The sequence below is a fragment of the Peromyscus maniculatus genome, chromosome 19 (genome assembly GCF_049852395.1).
Source record: "Peromyscus maniculatus bairdii isolate BWxNUB_F1_BW_parent chromosome 19, HU_Pman_BW_mat_3.1, whole genome shotgun sequence".
NCBI classification, from domain to species: domain Eukaryota; kingdom Metazoa; phylum Chordata; class Mammalia; order Rodentia; family Cricetidae; genus Peromyscus; species Peromyscus maniculatus.
This window is the reverse complement of record NC_134870.1, coordinates 26,473,446-26,487,517: the sequence shown is the minus strand read 5'-3', so window position 1 is coordinate 26,487,517 and position 14,072 is coordinate 26,473,446. Positions and strand designations below refer to the sequence as shown.

General features: G+C 50.4%; 1 protein-coding gene across 1 annotated transcript in view; it reads left to right on the top strand.

The window, feature by feature from the left end:
• Positions 1-13,864, top strand: part of Pfdn1 (prefoldin subunit 1) — a 60,249-nt gene extending 46,385 nt beyond the window's left edge. Inside the window, exon 4 of the mRNA XM_006991053.4 lies at positions 13,513-13,864. Within this exon, the coding sequence (XP_006991115.1) occupies positions 13,513-13,596 (84 nt within the window). The 3' untranslated portion in view covers positions 13,597-13,864. The remainder of the gene's footprint in view (positions 1-13,512) is intronic.
• Positions 13,865-14,072: the final 208 nt, after the last annotated feature.

The following is a 14,072-nucleotide window of genomic DNA, read 5'->3' as shown; positions in this document are numbered from 1 at the left end:
TTGGGGATGGAGGGAGTTCTCTGGGCTGCCTTTTGCTGATCTCCAAGTACTTAATGAGATTCTCAGCCTTGGCCTTGCGTGGTCTCTGAGGACGTTCTCTTGGCTGCTTCATTTCCTGAACAAAGCAGTTCAGCCTTCCCAGCACTTCTAGGTGTGATTATACCCGTGCTTCTGCAGCAGTCCTGGGTCTTTGCAAGGCCCGATGTCTCACTGGGAAAAAACTGACAAAGTATTGGCTAATTTCTTTCATGAAACTTTGGGGTCAGGCCTCAAGGTAGAAAGAAGATTGTTAGAAATAGTATATAACACCCCCCCCCCTTCCTGCACAGCCCAGCTTCCCCTCCATCTCTACTTTCTTCCTCTCTTCCTCCTACGGTTTTGTTATGTTGTCTGAGACAGGGTCTCGATGTGTCCCTGGCCTGAGCCTTTCTAACCTTTCTCAGCCTCCTGGAGGGCTGGGATTACAGGGGTGTGACCACCTCAGGGCTGGGATTACAGGGGTGTGACCACGTCAGGCACTGCTGTGACATTGTCTCTGCTCCCGTTGTCTGATCTCCTGTCCATTCCTATTCCTCCAGCCATAAAATGTCGAATGTCTTTAAGGTTAAATCCCCCCCCCCCCCCCCCCCCCCGTACTCTTAAGAGTTTTATCCTTCCTCATGACTTCAGATGTCACATATATTTTCTTAATTTATTTTAACTTTGAATATGTTTATCTGTGGCGGTGGGTGTGCACATGCCAGTGTGTGTGTGTGTGTGTGTGTGTGTGTGTGTGTGTGTGTGTGTGTGTGTAAGTCAGAGGACAGTTTGCAGGAGTGGGTTCTCTCTTCCATCACGTGAGTCTTGTATCAAACCAGGTGGTCATAGAGGCAGGCACACTCACCTACTGAACTATCCTGCTGCCCATACATACATAAATATATGTGTGTGTGACAGAGATTTCACTTATCTCTTGGTGGTACTGGGGACTGAATCCAGGGCTGCACATGTACCAGGCAAGCTCTGTGCTCTGAACTACATTTCATCCTCAACCTCCCAAGTTATACTCCCCAACTTTCTGATTTATTTATTTATTTATTTATTTATTTATTTATTTATTTATTTTTTGAGTCAGGGTCTCACTATGTATTTCTAGCTAGCCTGCTAGCCTGGAACTCACTGTGTAGCCCAGGCTGGTTTCAGACTCAAAGATCATTTGGCCTCTGCCTCCTTCTGAGGGCTGGGAATAAGGGCGTGCATCACTTTTTTATGCTTTGTTTGTTCATGTGTGTGCATGCACACATGTGTGGAGACCAGAAGTCAGCCTTGGGTGTCATTCCTCATATTTTGAGACAGGGCCTCTCATGGGCCTGGAGCTCACCAAGTAGACTAGGTTGGTTGCCTGGTCTGTGAGTAGGCCCCAGGGATCCGCCGGCTCTGCCTCTGCAGTTCTGGGGAGTGTGTACCACTGTCCATGGTCCAGCCCACGGTTCTTGGGATTGAACTTGGGTTCTCATACTTGCACAGCAAGCAGTTTCCTAACCAAGCTCTCTCCCCGACCCTAAAAGCCACATCTTTGGCTGGCTGTCCTCCATGAACTTCAGGTCAGTCTGGTCCTCATCTCACACCCACCTTGGGTATGTTATAGGTGCTTTATACATAGCATGTGGAAAATAAAGTTTGTAGTCTTTCCTTACAGTCCTGGTCCTGGGTTCCTCCGCTCAGTAAAGGTCACACCAGCCAGCCAGCATGCAAGTCCAAGCGAGGTGTGTTGGGAGAGCCTTGCTGTCCCGTCCTCATCCCTGACGTCTGCTGCCTAGTTCGAGTTACAGTGAAGGTCTTGGTGAAATTCTGTTATTACTCCCCCTCCTCGGGAATAGTTCTTAAGTCTCTCTACGTTTCTTTATGTTCACTGTCACCGCTAAGATACCGGCCCTTGTTTGTTTGTTTGTTTTGTTTTTTGAGACAGGGTTTCTCTGTGTAGCCCTGGCTGTCCCAGAACTCCTCTGTATACCAGGCTGGCCTTGAACTCACAGATCCACCTGCCTCTGCCACTTAAGTGCTGGGATGATGAGCACCACCATCGACTGGCTTTTTTTTCTTCAGGAGGTGATAAGATGTTGTCTTTTAAAGACTGTTTAAGCACCCTCTAATAAATTTCCAGCACTCACAATGTGTGTTCTGTGAACAACATCTCTAAAGTACAGAACTTAGACAACTAACTGGTCCAGGATGCTCTGTGGCTTTATTTTGCTTTTAAGATAAATACCGAAACTTTGGTGGCTTAAGACCTTGTATAATTGATTGGGCATGGTGGCACATGCCTTTAATCCCAGCACTCAGGAGGCAGAGGCAGGTGGATCTGTGTTGTGTTCCAGGCTAGCCTGGGCTATATAGTGAGTTCCAGGATAGCCAGAGCTATGTAGATAGATCTTTCCTTTAAAAAAGGAGAGAAAGAGAGAGTACCCTGAAGTGATTACTTATATTGTTCTATTATTAAGTAAAACTCGGGAGTCAGATGTCTGGGTAAAAACTTGGTTGATCCGAGAAGCAACCAGTGACCTCCTTTCTTTCTCTTTCCTTGATCCAAAAAAGGCCTGTGACTCTTTCTAAGCCCCTCCCTATTACTTCCTGTGTCTCTCTATATGTCCTTGGTCCTCCAAAACCTCTATGGCTAATTCTGATCAGTTGGTAGCTAGCTCTGCCCTCTGATTCAAGGTAAACTCTATTGGCAGTCTCGGGAATGTCAGAGTGTGATCAGAATATCCCACAACAAGACCCTGTATAATTTGACGGATTCTCGCTCACCCCATCTCGGTGCTTCAGTTTGATTGATACCCAGTTCTCCAAACACACCTGCTCTGTTCTGTGTTCAAAACACCTCTGCCACAGCCTTGATTACCTCAGATGCTTCCTCCTGTAGACTGTGCCTTCCCTCAGAGCCCTCATTGCGTTCTGTGGCGGCTTAAATAAGAATGGGCCCCTTGGGTTCTGTATTTGAGTGCTTAGGGAGTGGCATTAGGAAGTGGTTCTATTTGAGAAGGATTAGGGGGTGTGGCCTTGTTGCAGGAAGTGTTTCACTAGGGGTGGGCTTTGCGGTTTCAAAACTCACACCAGGCCAAGTGTGTCTTCACCTCTCCCCTTTAAAACATCTTTAAAATTCACCTTTATTTATTTTGTTTTGGAGTGCCCTTCCTTATGCTAGGAGTTCACTGTTGTGTGTGCCCTGCCTGGGACGGTGAGTACCAGTGTGACTTGCTCACTCTTCTTCTCCCTGTGCTCTGTGGGCCTGCAGTGCGCTAGGTGCTCACTGAGTGTTGGCTGAATGACTTGTGTACCAGTTCTTGGTGCTAGGGGTGCAGTGTTCGCCCGGCAGACAGGTTGCCTACTCTTACAGGGTTTGTATGGATATACAGACACAAAGTGAGCTGGAGACCACACGGGGAGAGGCATGTTCAGAGTTTCTCGGGGCGGCCTTAGTTGAGTGTTTAGGGAAGGTGGTTCTTATCTTTTGAGACAGATCTCACTGTAGTTCTGGCTGACCTGGACTTGCTCTGTAGACCATCCTGGCCTTGAACTCACAGAGATCCGTCTGCCTCTGCCTCCTGAGTGCTGGGATTAAAGGCATAAGCCACCACACCTGGCTGCTATTTAGTTTTTTAATTTTTAAAAATTGATCGACTTAGCCGGGCGGTGGTGGCACACGCCTTTAATCCCAGCACTCGGGAGGCAGAGGTAGGCGGATCTCTGTGAGTTCGAGGCCAGCCTGGGCTACCAAGTGAGTCCCAGGAAAGGCGCAAAGCTAACAGAGAAACCCTGTCTCGAAAACCAAAAAAAAAAAAATTGAGCGACTGGGTAAGTGCCATCTACTGAACGAAGATGCCCGAAGAGAGTAAGTATAAATCAGTTGCCTTTGTTGTAAGCAGAGAGGATGGTTTATTACAAACACACAAACAAACAAAGCAAAACTGCCTCGGCGTGATCAAGCATGATAAGATATTTAAATGTCTGAGACTCTGAGAACGGCAAGGTTGGCTGAGCAGTAGGAGAAGAGTTCAGGATGACTTCTGGGAACAACCAGGCAGCGGAGGAGGGCTCTCAGGAGGGAGCACTCAGCCGGGGAAGCAGGGATGTAGGAGGTGATGTCTGGCGGCCGTGAGAGCTAAGACAGTCATGATGAATGCCGTTGCTCCTAGAGAAGTCCCAGTGCTCGGGCCGCGGGCCCCCAGGGCTAGACTGCAGGTCCCGCGGAGGTTGATCAGAGAGGGCTGAGGAGCAAGTAGAAGGCGGGGCAGCTCTGAAACCATTGTCGCTGTTAGGGGTGCTCCACTCTAGAATGCCAGCACTTTGGGATCCTGAAGCAGGAGGATCACTGTGAGTTCCAAGACTATAGAAAGAGACTCTCAAGAAACAAAACAGTACTAGGCATGGTGGTGCACACCTTTATTTAATCCCAGCACTTGGGAAGCAGATGGATCTCTGTGAGTTCAAGGCCAGCCTGATCTACATAGTGAGTTCCAGGTCAGCCCCAGCTACATAGTAAGACCCTGTCTCAAAGAAAACAAGCAAAAGCTCCTTGCCCCTGGCGGAGGGGGGGGTGGGGCGTTCCTGCGCCACACTTAGAATTTTTGCTAAGAGGAGGAGAGTAAAGAGGCAATGTCTACAGGGTGCCCTGAGACCAAAAAAGTTTGGTTTTCAAGAGAGAGAGAGAGAGAGAGAGAATGTGTGTGTGCGTGGCTTGCCTGTGTGAATGCCACATGTGTGCAGATGTCACACATGTGTGCAGATGTCAGAAGAAGGTGTTGGATTCGCTGGAGGTAGTTACAGGCAGTTGTAAACCACCGATGTAACCCACATCTGGGAACCAAACTGGGGGCCCCTACAAGAAGAGCAAGGATTCTTAACCTTTCTCTAGCTCCCGAAAGCATTTTTTTTTAACTGAATTTTATGATACGTGTACATAAGTGTGAGCACACAGCATGGCACCCATGTGGAGGTCAGGGAGCTGCTGCCCACCCCTCTCATCTTGTTGGGCAGGGTCTCTGTTCCTCCCGTGCTGTGAGCACCCAGGTGATTCTCCTGTCTCTGTAAGAGGGCCAGGCTGTAGGTCTCGGCCCCTAGCTGGGCTCTGCTGTTCTCTGTTGGTCCTGGGGATTGATTGGCTTCTCAGGCTTACGCGGCAAGAGCTTTTCCCACCAAGCATCGGTGGCCCTTGGGAAACGTTTTCAATGTTTTATTTTAATGATTTTCCTCTTCAAGGAAGGATCTGAAACAGCTTAATAAGAAAGAGAGGCTGGCTGGGAGTGGGGCTTCTGGGCAGGCATGCAGGATTGCAGTCAGTGCTGTCCATTCTAACAAGGGGAGAGGTGGGCGCGCGCATGGCCTGATTAGATTCAGCAGTCGAAAGCAGTGGTGGCTGGATTTTCTTTCCTCTTGGTGAACTGAGGGAGAATGGAGAATAGATTCGGGAAGACAGACAGAGTATGAACTTGTTTGGAGCGCAGACAGGTGGACACAGTGGACTTGAACAGGGTTTCTGGCTGGTGGATATCCACTGAGGGTCACGGTCTGTGAACTGCTCCACACATTGGAACGTTTTCCTCCAGCGGTGCCCAGCCACTGTCGGCATGGGTAGTGACTGGGTTCAGCACAGGCTAACATTTCCCAGGGAAAAGCTGCAGAGGGAGAGGGCGGAAGAGAAAAGTGTGTGTGGCAGAAGGTGGGGTTTTGCGGTTTGTTTTTTTTTTAAGATTTATTTATTTATTTATTTATTTATTTATTTTATGTGTATGAGTACTCTATCTGCATGTACACCTTTATGCCAGAAGAGGGCATCAGACCCCTCTATAGATGGCTGTGAGCCACCATGTGGGTGCTGGGAATTGATCTCAGGTCCTCTGGAAGAGCAGCCAGTGCTCTTAACCGCTGAGCCATCTCTCCAGCCCACATTGGCTTTGTTTTGTTATTTTATTTTATTTTATTTTTGAGACAGGGTTTCTCTGTAATAGCCTTGGCTGTCCTGGAACTCTCTTCATAGACCAAGCCGGCCTCAAAGCTCACAGAGATCATTCTGCCTCTGCCTCCTGGGTGCTGGGATTAAAGGAGCGCACCACCGCACCTGGCCTGTTTTTGTTTTTTAATGAAAACTTCAAAATCCTTTGCTGGTCTGTGGCCTCTGAGCTGGGTAGGTAGGAAAGGGACAGTGAGAGCGATGGGCTGGGGGCCGCCAGAGGGGAGCGCCAGACAGCAGCTGTCCAGGCTTCTGGTTGTGGTCATGAGAGCCCAGCCTGGAGCGGGCAGGCTGCTGTGGTTGTGGAGTCTAATGGATGCCCTGAGCTAGGTGGGAAGTGGGGGGCTGTCGTCTGCTTTCCAGGCGAAGTCACTTGATGATGCGGCCTTCGTAGGCAGGAAGGCAGAGAACCCGCAGTGAATGGGGGCTCGCCCAGGCAGTTGGGAGTGGGGTGCCGTGAATGTCTGACACCAGGATTGCTGGAGGAAAAAGTAGGCAAAGCTGTTCCATGAAGTGAGCTGAATGACCGAGTGAATGAAGGGAAAGATGCGTGGAAACCGACAGCTTTGTTCGCTTTCATTGAAAGTTCAGAGTCACTGCGCTGTCTCCCTGGGATGCTCATTCCACCCTGGAAAGCGCCGTCTTTTTAAGGAGAGACACTTGGCAAAAAAAATGGTTGGCAAATTATTGCTGCCTCTGAGCAGGTCTGAGCTTCAGTCCCTTCCCAAAGGCCCGCTGTGCCCGTTAGTGAGGTCACAGCACTGGCTCATTGTCCATGGCCACTTGTGTGTTACCGTGACAGACAGCCCCATAAAACAGAAGCTATTTATTATCTGGCCTTTTATTGGAAAAATTTACTGACTCCTGATTTGGAGCAGTGGCTCTGAGACTTCAGCAGGTTTTGGAATCACCGGATGGCTGTAAAAACACAGATTACTGGACTCAACCCAGAGTTTCTGATTCAGTGAGTCTTGGTTGGGGCCCAAGAATGTGCATTTCTGACAAGTTCCCTGCTGCTGCTGTGCTTCTGGGGTGGGAACCACATGAGAACCACTGCCCTTCAGGTCCCTTCTCCCCTTAATCTTTGCTGAACCAAAAGCCCCAGCCTGTCTCTGTGCCGGACGGGACATCTGGGTTTTCATCCTCGCTTTAAGCCGTTTGCCTACTGTTGGTGGCCCTTTGGATGGAGCCTGTCCCTCTGCGATGGACAAGTTGCCCCTCCTGGCCCTGCGCTCCCTGTAAGCTTTCCTTCGCCCTGGTCTCTTCCAGCTTTCTTGGAGCTTAAATGGGACTCTTAGGCAAGGCAGCAGTTGAGGTCACATGACCTGGGGAGCTGAGGGTCTAGCCACTGGTGTAGAAGAAGAAAGCTTTCTCCCCTGCGATCCTGCTCTGACGCGCTTGAGCAGTGTAGCCCTTTGTCGTGATGGATTGCGTCGAACAGGGAGTAGAGGACCCAGGCGGCTTGGGGTTCGACCCCACATGGGAGCAGCATCAGCTTCTCTGCAGAACTACAGTCTGTGTTTCCTAAACAAGTCATGGGTTCCTGTCCTTGAGCAGAACGGCCTCCAGAGGCTGTTGCTAATGTAGTGTCTACTGTGCCTTGCTGAGGTGCTTGCTTCCTTTGAGCATGTCCCTCCACTCAGTGCTGTGGTTCCTCAGTCGCTGTGGGGCCTGGCATCTTCAGTGGGAGTTCACAGAGTCAGATCCTGACTCTCCTGTCCTTGTGATGCTCTCTTCGACAGTTCAGGTTACAGACATCCTTGCTGTCCGAGATGCTCCCTCTGGCCGTGGAGGCCTCTCATTTTGCCTCCTACTTCCTGTCCTGCCTTCTGTGTCTTCCCTTTTCTTCCTCTCCCCCTGGCTTTCCACATTGGCTTCCTGTCTGTCAAGACATGCTCCCTTCCCCACAGCACACCTTGGACTTTTCCCAGCTTCGTTAGAGTGGGCACTGCCGTCCCCTGACCAGCTACACTCCTGAAGACTGAGGAGACGAAAATCTGCCGACTGTGTTTATGTGAGCCCGTCTGCATGTACACCGGCGTGTGAGTGTGGGTGGAGGCCAGAGGTCAACACTGGCTGTCTTCGTTAGTTGCTCTCCACCTTAGCCTTCAAAGCAGGGTCTCTCAGTGGACCTGGAGCTTGTCCATTGCCTGGACTGGCTGGCCAGTGGGATCCAGGGGTGCTCCTGTCTTCCTCTCTACGACCAGGATCACGGGCATGTGCTGCCACACCCAGCTTTATAAGTATGTGCTGAGAATCCAAACTTGACCAACTGACCACCTCTGCAACCCATGTTTTTGTTATTTCTTTTTCCTTCCTCTTTGTTTCTTGGTTTGTTTTTTCTTTCTTTCTTTCTCTCTCTCTGTTTCTTTCCCTTCCTTCCTTCCTTCCTTCCTTCCTTCCTTCCTTCCTTCCTTCCTTCCTTCCTTCCTTCCTTCCTTCCTTCCTTCTTTCCTTCTTTCCGTTTCGTTTTTCTTTTCTCTTCTCTTCTCTTCTCTTCTCTTCTCTTCTCTTCTCTTCTCTTCTCTTCTCTTCTCTTTTCTTTTCTTTTCTTTTCTTTCTTGTTTTTTTGAGACAGAGTTTCTTGGTGTAGCTTTGGTGCCTGTCCTGGATCTCACTCTGTAGCCCAGGCTGGCCTCAAACTCACAGAGATCCACCTGCCTCTGCCTCCCGAGTGCTGGGATTAAAGCATGTGCCGCCGCCGCCGCTGCCGCCGCCACCCAGCTTCCCCCTCTTTTTTTTAAAAAGACACAATTTGATGCTGGGTTCATAAGCATGGGCCACCATACTTGTTTCTTGGACTTTTAATCTGGGACGTTGAGGGACAGATGAGGAGAGGCTAGCCTTTGCCTTCAGTTTTCTGATGAGTAGGAAAGCCTGAAGCTGGCAGGGGTCTAGAGAAGCTGGAAGCTGGGATTCACCGTAAGGACAGAGTCTGTGGCTGGGAGAGGCAGAGGGTCTCAGAGGACACGAATCTTACAAAATACCTCAGGCAGAAGAGGGCCTGAGTCGACCCTGCCTGCTGCCTGTGCAGCCTGGATTGCAGGCATAGGGCTAGCCGGAGGAGGCCTGCTTTGGAGCTAAGGAGAGCGACATTTGAGAGGCATAGTGAGGGTCATGTGGAAACCCTAGAAAGAGCAGAGCCTCAAAGAGGGGAACTTAAAATAGCTGGTGTGGCAGTGCACACCTGTATCCCCAATATTTGGGAGGCAGAGGCAGAAGGATTGTGAGTTTAAAGGCAGCCTGGGCTAAAAGAAAGAAAAAAAAAGAAGGAAAAAAACAAACCCTTTCTTTTTCATGTCCTAAGGCATGAGAAACAGGAAGGGGAAAAGTACAGATTTAGAAGAGAGTTAGGGATCAAGTTCCTCAGAGAGAATCCTGTAGAGAGTCACAGGGTGAATTACCTCAGCAGTCTGTCTGAGAGACTTGTCATGTTGGGAAAGTTCTGGGGACTTGAGTGTTGTCCCCCGATGAGACTGAAAAACCAGCCTCAGACTGTCTCCCAGAAAAAGAAACTTGGATCTGTGAGCAATAACTCCGGCCGGCAATGTCACTTCCCTGGCCATGCTGAGCCGCACAGGAAGTCTCAGAAATTCTTACCCAAAGAAGGTTCCATAAGAATGTCGCCGCACCCCCAGCTCTGTGGTTTGATGAACTAGAGAATTCCCTGGGGAAGGGTTCTGAGGGGAACTGTGAGAGACGGGGTGGGGAGGTGGCTGCAGGAAGGACATGCCTGTTCCAGGACTGCTGCTGCTGCTGCTGCTGTTGCGAGGTGTGGATGGGGGGGGGTGGCGGGGGGCTGGCGCTTCCAGGGGACCACTGTCCAAGTGTCTTACAGATTCCAGAGTCTGAAACCTGGGAACTCGAGAAGGTTTGCTTTATAGCTATAATAGTTGGCCTGCCAGAGTCTAAGGGCCTGCTGTGTTTGTGAGAGCAAGGCTCTGATGTCTCTGTTGGCATAAGTGAAGATTTAGTTTAAATCTTTATATCCACGGGCAAAAGATTAGGGGCCAGAGCCCACACAGGAAAGCCACTGTGAAGGACGGTCACTGTGTGCCTTTGCTCCCTCTGGTTCGTGGTCCCCATTTATTGACCTTGAGAGGGAAACAAGAACAGTGTGTGTGCCAGTGCTCCCAAGACGTCCTCCCGGTGAGTGCTCCACATGCAGCCACCAGCCTTGTCTCTAGACTCTAGGACCCAGGCATGGGCAGAACCAGGTCTTGCCCACTGGACATTCCCTTCTCGGATAAGGTGATACTGGAGGAGCTGGGGTGGGAAGTGATCAGGTCATGGGGATGGAGCCCTTCCAATGGGATTAGTGCTTTATAAGAGACTAAGGAGCTCACGTGCACACTGTGAGGAAGGAGGTACTGTCGTGGGCCAGACAGTGCCAACCAGATCCTCAGTCTGCCTTGGTCTTGGCCGCAGCCAGCAGCACATTTGTGTTTAAAGGCCACACAGGCTATGCTCTTCAGACTTAGCAGCCCACAGACAAAATAGCTTTGCCTTTCCTCTAAGATAGAAAGCTATTGGAGAGAAAGCTTTGAGTGTAAAAAGAAGCCCCCGGCCACGATGTCGAGGTCAGGAGCAGAAGAAAGACACTTCAAAGCAGCCACTTCATGATACTTCTGAGTTCCAGATACTTCTTAGATGGGGCTAGCAAAGCGTGACCGACTCCAGGACGGTGCACAGTGCAGAGCCAATTCAAGAAAGGAGCTGACTTTCTGATCCTTTTAGGAATAAACTATAGAGAGTCGAGTGAGAAACGGCTCGCTAAGTCTTGCCTCCTTCATATCCTTTATCCTCTCTTTATCCTTTCATTTCTTTATCATTGCTTATGGTTTCCTTTGTTTTTGGTCGGTCTTCTCCCAAGTGTTTTTAAGAGAAGTAGAGACATTTACCATTTGATGTGGCCAGAGGTGTAGCCACATAGGATCCTTTAGGTTCAGAGGGGTCTTTGGTGTGGACTGTGTCTGGGACACAGATCTTCTCAGGTACTGTGCTGATTTCTTAGCGACATGAGAAGTCACCACAAATTCAGATTGGAGGCCGAGTCCAGAATGAAGCATGGTAGACCTGTGCTTCCACTGAATGCTTGCTCTGCCCTTGCAGCTTGTAGACAGAGCACTCAGGTCTCTCCTTGGAGCACATGTGACATCCTCCCCATGTGTCTTCACATCACCTTCCTTCAAGGACATTAGCTGGATTTAGAATCCATAATGGGATCAAATCTGGAGACCTCTGTTCCCAATTAAAAGTGTGTTCTGGGGTAGTAGGGATTAGGACTTCAGGACACCTTTTGTGAGAGTTCACCTCCCAGCAGGTGCTGTGGTCTGGGGTGGATGTCATTGGGTTTAGTTGTACTTGAGGCTGAGATAGGAATTATTGGGTTAGTGATTGTTGGTTTTTTGTTTGGTGTTTTTGTTTTGTTTTTAGAATTCTCCATTAAATTTAAACTGAAGATTTAAAGGGCTGAGTTTGATGGTGCACACCTGTAATATCAGTACTTGCAAGACCGAGGCAGGAGGATTACTACAAATTCGGAGCAAGCACAGGCCACATACTGAGTACCAGGATAGCCCAGGTTACACAGGCTGTTCTGCCTCTAGAAACAAAAACCAGGGTGGTGGTGGTGGCATTTAATTCTACCATTTGGGAGGCAGAGGCGGGTGGATCTCTGTGAGTTCGAGGCCAGCCTGGTCTACACAGAGAAACCCTGTCTCGAAAAAGAAGTTAAAAAAAGAAAGAAACAAAAAAAAAAAAAAAAAAAAAAAAAAAAAAAAACCAACCAGACAATGAGATTTAAAGAGAGATAAACTTATTTACATTATCTTTAAAAAAGATGATTGAAGAAAAACATGTCATGGGATAAAAAAGCATTCATGCTGAGGGTTATAACCTGCATTTGTTCAGAAGCCTGGACAGGATGTAGGAGCCCTTATGATGTGCTAGGTTTATGGCTTTGCCATCTGTGACCTTGTTAGAGCAAAGGCAGCAGACCCAGGTCCCTAAGCGTTGGCTGTGGCAGCGAGAGTCCTGCTTTCTCCACCAGCCCTGTCTGCACCTCCCTGAGGCTGGGTCCAAGGTGCCCAGGTGGTATGTGGCACCGTGACTAGCTCTCCTATGCGGGCACATTCTTCAGTGATGAGGCAGCAGTTATCAGTGTGTGCCTCTTAAACTCGAACTCGAAGGGTTGTTTATCAAAGGAAGTTCAATCCCCAAGCTATCACAGTGATAGGCTGTATCAGGGTTAGCAGTGTACTTAAGCAAAATTCCTTAGCAACAGTACACATTTGGGGCCGCTGAATTGTCACCGTCCTGGTGGCTTTTATGGTACTCCTGGTGTTGTAAGGAAGTGGATGAGTCAGGGGACTGGGCTTTTCCTGCCCAAGAGGAGGTTTGACTGGAAGGTCAGCTGGAGACAGGCTCACACAGGAGCTGATGCAGGTTTGTGTCGCTCCTGCAGAGTGAGCCTTGGAATCAGTCTTATCTGGCCAAACGGGACAAGTTTAAGGCAGAGACCTGCAGAGCGTCCACCAGAGGTTTGATGCAAGTGAACATGTTGTAGACACGCACTTTCCCTGTCTGTCCCTTCAGTTCCCGAGGGAGGGCCTGTCAAGCAGTTGGGATGTCCCCTGCCTTAGGCTTTCCCTGGGTCACTTTGAGTGAAGTGGGGAGGGCAGGAAGGAGGCCGCTGGTGGCACCAACCCCAGCGTGGCTCCCTCGGTCATGCGCACCCTGAAGGGAATGGTTCCAAGAGTCCTTTGGAGACATGTGTGCCATCCCTGTAACGGGCACTGTCGTGTCTGCTAAGTGGGAACAGCCACAGCTTGGTTCCCAGGGCAGGAGGCTGTGGTAAAGCCACCATACTTTTGGAATGAGCACAGGGCAAATGTGTACACCCATCATTTCCTTTGACTAATCTTTGTGGTCCTGGTCCTGATGTGTCTTCTGAAACTGTGTTTCTTTGTTGAAGTTGGGATGTTTAATTGAGGACCCAGATGGGACAGAAGGGGAGCTTCTCTAACTGCTTTACTAAACCGTGTGTCATTGCTCTGGATTGCGGCGGCGGCGGCAGCGGCAGCAGCAGATTCAGTAGAAAAGCAGATTGCACCCTGACTCATCTGCCTGCCTGAGCTGTGCAGCCGACTGCCCTGGGCTCGCCGGACGGTGTGTGCATGCTGTCTGCTCAGCACACCAGGCAGGGGCTGTGGATGCCTGGCTCGGGCCACGGAAAACCCTCAGAGGAGACAGCCCATCGAGGGCCAGGAGCTCTGTCCTGGAATTGTCTGGCCTTTATCTGGTGTAATCTCATGTGCTTCCTTTTGGGTAAGGGTGCTATGGCCTGCCCTCTACGGGGCACTGGTGCTTCCTGTACCAGGCTAGGTCCTCCTGCTGCCTGAGGGGAGTGCTGTGGGCAGGGAAGCTTACTTGCCTTTTATTTGGGGAAGGACACCAGCACCTGTGGCTGTGAGGGCTGCACCTGCCCACTTTGGCCCTAACCCTTCTCTCTCACATCACAGCAGAAAAAGTCCTACCTGGAGCGGAGTGTGAAGGAAGCGGAGGACAACATCCGAGAGATGCTGATGGCGCGGAGGGCGCACTAGGAGCTGCTGGCAGCCTCCCTCCGCCCGACCTCTCCCATCCTGGCAGGCGGGGGCTCCGCAGGCTCCTGTCCCCCTCGGCCCCACACTCTCTCCAACACCTGGAGCCCCCGTCGGGCCCCACCCGAACGTCTGCCACCCCTGCCCGGGACACTGTTCTCCGGGGGCAAGCTAGGAGCTCTCCACGGAGGGGAGACTGGAGGCCGATGGAGAAGGCTGCCCAAGCCTGCCATGAGGCATGTGGGTTAGACCAATAAAAGGCTGCGTCTTGCTCTGTGGCATCTGCTTTTCTCCAGCTGAGGAGGGAGTGAGAAGCAGGGGTCTTCCTCAGCTCTCGTTCCTCTTCTCTTCCCTTTCTGGCCCTTGGACGGGTATTCGTGGGCCTCTATGGGGTATAGGAAGAAGGAGGAGGAGGAACATGCTACAGTTGCCCTGAGATCTCGTCCCCGTTTTCCCCCCAGATTCCCAAACCAAATCTG